Source organism: Primulina huaijiensis, chromosome 1 (genome assembly GCF_012295235.1).
Source record: "Primulina huaijiensis isolate GDHJ02 chromosome 1, ASM1229523v2, whole genome shotgun sequence".
NCBI classification, from domain to species: Eukaryota; Viridiplantae; Streptophyta; class Magnoliopsida; order Lamiales; family Gesneriaceae; genus Primulina; species Primulina huaijiensis.
Window position 1 is genome coordinate 18,456,407 of NC_133306.1, and position 5,968 is coordinate 18,462,374.

Genomic DNA, 5,968 nt, shown 5'->3' on the forward strand with positions numbered 1-5,968 from the left:
AAAAAATCTTATGTAAACTTAAAGATATGTTCAAACTCAGTAATTTTTGTAGCTCCATCTCCATCGGATTTTACATCTTATTTTTATGAACATATGTTTCTGTTAAGGAAAACAATGCTTGGTTTTAAAAGATCATTAGCTTCACATAGAGAGAGGGCTATGTTTTTTCTTGTTCTACGGGAGAACCAAATTGTTGTTTAAAAGATCTCGAATCTTTTTTTAGTAAACTTCATCAATTGAGATAATGACTACTTGAATGAGCCTAATTGGAACATAAAAAAATATTATTCGATTTTGAATTAAGCTTCAAATTTTAATAAAGTTTATTATCGAATTTCAATATAAAACAAAAATAATATTCGAACTGATCAAATTGATTGATATCCCTCACCAAATTATATACTAGGAGTTTGTTGCGTAATAAGCAAGTACATACTTTATCATCACCATTTGTTGATAGCTGGTATAGTATAATGGACCAAATACTAAGCCTATGATTTATACTTTATATGTTATCTAAACTTATAACAATAAATATATATATAGAGGAATATATATATGAATATTTTTTTATACGTTTACAATTTCATAAAAACTCATAATCATAAATTTATTTAGGCAAAAATTTATGTGAGACGGTCTGACGGGTCATATTTTGTGAGACGAATTTCTTATTTGGGTCATCTATGAAAAATTATTATTTTTTATACTAAGAGTGTTACTTTTTATTGTGAATATCGGTAGGGTTGACCCGTCTCACAGATAAAGATTCGTGAGACTGTCTCACAAGAGACCTACTCATTTATTTAAACAAGAAACAACATTTCCACAAGTTAGATTTTATTTAAAAAATAATCTAAAACTTTGAAAAGAGAATTTTATATTGTTTATTTTTTGCTATTTAATATAGAATTTGAAGGTGTAGTCTACAAATATATATTATGTATTCAAAATATTATATAATGTAAATATAAGTGGTATAAAGTTATAAGTTAAGTAATTCGGTTTATGAAATTTATATAATATTTTGTATAAAATATATCCTTAATGGAAATGATTAATAATTATTTAAAATAGAAAGAATATTTATAGGGGATACGAAATAATCTTCATCAAAATGTGATCTCGGTGAGTAATTTTTTAAAAACACAAACTTATTTTAAACATTCGAATAATCAAAATATTATTTTTCATATTAAAAATATTAATATCTTATTTTAAACATCGAAATTATAAAAAAAATTTATATAAAAAATATCAATATTTAATTATTAAATCCGACCAAAATTCGTTTTAGCTTCTCTCTGTATTTTTCTGGTATGCTATCTAATTTTGTTTCTCTCTCTTCATTCTTTGCTTTTCCATGGCGAAGAAGTGAAGGGGGGTAAAACAAGTTCTTTGGTAATTTCTTCATTTTAAAGAAATCTATTATAAATATTGAAGCTTTTGGTAGTCTTAATATTTATTTACTTATTTTTTGGTGGGAAAGAAAGAAAGATCGTAGCGGAGAAAATGTTGGTAGCGAACAGTTTTGATTTATGGCAAAAAGACACCTTTTTTTCTGCCGCTGAAGAGGTCCAGCAATCTGCCGATGTGTGAGTGTAATTGATTTTTTACCGTTTTTGATTCTCTTTCCAGCATTTCTTTTGATCCGGGTCTGGTTTATGTGGTTGATTCTTGCTCTGTATCTGTCGTCTGAATCTTTTGTTATTATTTTATCTGCGATTTGTATGCATGTTATTTTTTATTGTCTTCTTGTCTAGGTGGGCTTTGTTTAGTTCTCAGAAAGTTGGGGTTACGAATCTCTTTCTTGTAATCATCTTGTTTTTATCTCATGTTTTTTTTCTTTGTAGTAGTGTGTACATGTGAAGTTAAACTGATAAATCAGGTGAGTTGTGCTTCGTCTGTTTTGTATGTTAGCATTCGAATTTAGTACGGATGGAGGGGGGACGAGTTGTAGATATTGTGAAGTTAACTGCTGGAATAATTTGGAATATCATACAACTGCTACTTACATAGTTCACTAATTTGTTGTTTCTTGGAAATTTTATCATAAAAGAGAATTATATCTCCCACTTTATGTTTATGTTATGGTAGGACCAATTGAAAATTAGTTCATATCATGGGATCCAATTTTGTGTTTTTGCTATGGCAGAATGGAATCAGCTTACAGGACATGGCTCAGAGCGAAGAGAGAAGTGCTGATACCTCAGCATTTAGATGAAATTGGTAGAGATCTACAAATGGCATTAGGCACCGCAAAATGGCAGGTCGGATACGTTGTAGCATTTACAAATTTAATTCTTATAGCCTAATTTTCAGGATGTGAAATCCATTCATTTTGGTAAACTAGATGTGGAGTGATCCTTTTCTTGTTCTTAGCTACTAGCATCTAATATTTTTTCTTTTCAATATACATGACCATCAGTTTTTATTTTGTTTTCTCTGAGCAGCTTATGGCATATCATGATGTATGTTTATGTAGTCTATGTTTGTTGGTTAGGTTCGTAAATCTTGTAATATATTGAACTTACTAGTTTCTTTCTTTAAAATTTTGTATTCCATGATAGTTGGAAGAGTTTGAAAAGGCTGTCCGTGTGAGCTACCAAAAGCATGCTGATGATATTACAATCACTCGTCATAGGCAATTTATTTCAGCTTTAGAAGATCAAATTTCCCATGTCGAAGTAGCGCTGAAGGAATCATTTAATGTGGAAGAGAAGAAATCACTACGATGGGTCGATTTAGATCAAGAAAACTGTGAAGACTTTGCTATTTTTCTTTCTGGAATTCCTGGGACGTCACTGAAGATGGAAGACGAAAGTGAAAAGGTTGAGGAAGCAGCAAGTAGTTCGTATGTTGAGAAAAATTATTTGGAAAAAGATTGTAACCTTGTTTCGGGAGTTGCTTCGAAAACGCAAATCCCGAATCATGGAAAAATTTTGGAAGTTGTCACAAGCAGTGAATCTTCCAGCTGCCTCGTGGAACCAGAGAAGAAAAAACTTAGTGACATGGGGGATGAAATCTTGGTTCAAGCCGATAAATTAACTTGTAATCTTCGAACCATGAAATATCCGGATAAAAACTTTCTCGAGATCGTAATTGACAATGATGATAGGCAAAAATGTTCATTGACACAAGCAACGCCTAAAGAGAAGGGTTTCAAGCCTTCATTTTGGAGGTCAAGATGTGAACAAGATCCTGAAGCAAAGGGGTTGTTAACTCAGTCAAAAATTATCAATTGGGTAAATCAGGTTTGTCAAAATACACCTGGTCGAGCTGTATTATGTGCTTTGTTTCTTGCCATTTCTCGTGTTCGTTTCACTTCAAATTGGAGGATTATACCCTTTTAGCCTTAAAGCAGCTTCATTATTTCTTTAGTTGCTTTAATTTGCAATTTATATTGTCCATTTGAGATTCAGATATGCTTGTTACTTTTTAATGAACTCTTTAGAAATATAGTGTGCAGAAAATGTAACACAACATTTAGATGGTTTGGTCTCAAAGGCCTATCTTCATGACAAATAACCAGTATCAAAACTGTTATCAAACGTCTCTGAATTTAGTTGGGGTCGTTGACACTTTTGAAGGTGAAAATGTATTGAGATAAATATGGTTGGATATTGTTGGTAATTCAATAAGAATAAAATCGTTATCAAGTATCATAATCTTAAAAATATCGATTTTGATCCTAAAACCTATTTTTATTTATAACAATAATCTTATATTTTAACATTTTTATGCCTTGTAGTTTATGTAATATCCTGAACATTTTTCCGTGTTGTGCAGCGCATCAGAGGAGGTTATAGAAGTCAAAGACAACAATTGGTGTCGCCCATATTACCAACCAATTCTCTTCGTTTCATGCTTGCATTGATGCTAACCCTTTTTTTAGTTGGTATGGTCTGGCACTCGGGGTTTTTCAATCAACACTTTATAATAAAATATGTTTTGGCTGTTAGTAAATACAAAACATATGCTTAGCTCGTGAGGGCAAAACAATGGTTTTTGACATTCTTGCAAGTTATATTGCAAAAATTGATTGCTTGTTTGTAAATACAATAAATGCTTGCCAAAAGTTAATTTAGTTTAATTTGAAATATTAAGGTTTTTTGGTAGAAACTCCATTTCCAACTCAACTTGTGGTTGAGCTTGAAGTTACTCAGAATATTGGTGATATGTTATTTACAATATCATGAGGATAACAAAAGATGAGATTATGTGGCACGTGGAATCGATCACTTGTTCTTCTGGCACTTCCTTCGAATACATCAATGAATTTTGGATTACCTCCTTGTGAAGCCTTCAGCAAATGGCATTATTACTCAGTGTGAGCTTTTTATGAGAATTGAAGCTGTGAAAATTGAAAAAGTATGCATCTTATGTGTGGATTGTCAGTGTTTTTTTAGCATACAACGGGTTATTTATACTTGGTACCCTAGTTATTTGCATTTGTTTACTTGGTTCGAGAGATGCATTTTACGTTTGGTTTGCAAGATTTACCGCATTCTGGTTGTTTCTGCAGTGCCTTTTTTGCTGTATTCTGCTTAAATCAGTCTGAATTCATTGATGATGACCAAGAACTGAGGTATGTTAATCACCTATGAACTCAAATTTCTAAAAGCTGGAGAAGTAACTGCTAGGAAGAGTGTTCAAATTCGTGACAGGAAGATTTTGTTTGTATAATAGTCATCTTTTTTATTCAAAAAATAAAATAAAAAAAATAGTCATGTTCCTGCCCCGTGTATATTATATTATGTTTTAACAGCATATTCATTTCACTCAGTAAACAAACCAATGCATCTCACATAACCAACAGGATAACCAACAGTACATATCCTGAATTTTTTCGGTCAAGTAAGTGTGAATGATAAAACACGCATTTACTGCTTGCTTTTACATTTTCAGTTTGGTTGTGGTGGTGGCGGCGGTGGTGGTGGTGGTGGTCGAGGAGGAGGAATCTTCTAAATGGGAGGCTTTCTTTACTTTAGATTGATTACCTACCATTCCAAGAATAGATAGCTCAGAATATCTATACACCATTTGATGTATGTAATACTGTGGTATTTTGTCTGTTCTTCTGAATACACTTTTATAATGTATACTTTGTCCATGTAGGNTATATATGTTGATGTTCACTAAAAGTGGACGAACTTCTTCTGGTAACTGGAACTAGATGGTTGGCCTCCTTACGGTGGCAGGAGCTGATCTGAAATATGACTTTGGACCTGAGGTAGTCGGAAATTACGTAAAGAACATGAGAAGAGGTCGAGATGTCCCGCCGTGTCGCCTACTAAGAGTAGCTCACACCAACATACCTCTAAGCTCCCTAGCACCACACCTGGCTGACCACTTAGCTCCCTTGCACACTTGTGACACTTATGGGGTGTAAACGAATTGAGCCAACTCGAAAATATTTATTTGTTTTTGATGTAATCGAATTCGAGCTGAACTCAAACATGTTTTAACTTTTTGAATCGAACTCAAATCCAAATTATTTGTGTGATAGTTCATTCTTCGCTCACGAGTTTTAATAGTTTATTAACATAATTGCATATTAAATTAATATATTTAGAGTCTTTATTTCGAGTAGTCCGTGAATATGTTCAAATATTTCGAACCGAACTCAAATTAAAGCTTTGATTCGAACCATATTCGAGCAAAAAATATTAAATTTTTAGATATTGGAATCGAACTTGAGCTTAAATATAACTCATTCGAGCCTTAATATTTTCTTTACTTTCTGTTCAATTACGTTCCTTTACCCGTAGCAACACCCCACTAGCTAAGAGCTTATATACCCCTAGCCACGATTAATGTGAATATATGTTGAAACAGAGATTTCATGTAATTGTATATGTCTTAGAAAGAATTCGTCATGATATACCTGATCTATACATAATATCACGAAAAATGGAACCTAAAAAAGAATATGTCAAAAATAAAAAAGAATGGTCAGGAAGCCACG

The 5,968-nt window shown here is 32.3% G+C and overlaps 1 protein-coding gene across 2 annotated transcripts; it reads left to right on the forward strand.

Moving 5' to 3' along the window:
• The first annotated feature begins 1,296 nt into the window (after positions 1-1,296).
• LOC140982371 (uncharacterized) lies at positions 1,297-5,115 on the forward strand. 2 transcript variants are annotated; one of them, XM_073448860.1, is made up of 6 exons: positions 1,297-1,595; positions 2,156-2,270; positions 2,571-3,254; positions 3,790-3,898; positions 4,526-4,588; positions 4,909-5,115. In XM_073448860.1, the coding sequence occupies exons 1-5, from the start codon at positions 1,513-1,515 to the stop codon at positions 4,549-4,551; spliced, it is 1,017 nt and encodes a 338-aa protein (XP_073304961.1). In that variant the 5' UTR covers positions 1,297-1,512; the 3' UTR covers positions 4,552-4,588; positions 4,909-5,115. The 2 variants fall into 2 exon arrangements, with proteins under 2 accessions (XP_073304961.1, XP_073304955.1); XM_073448854.1 differs by lacking the exon at positions 4,909-5,115 and having other exon boundaries at positions 4,526-4,826.
• Positions 5,116-5,968: the final 853 nt, after the last annotated feature.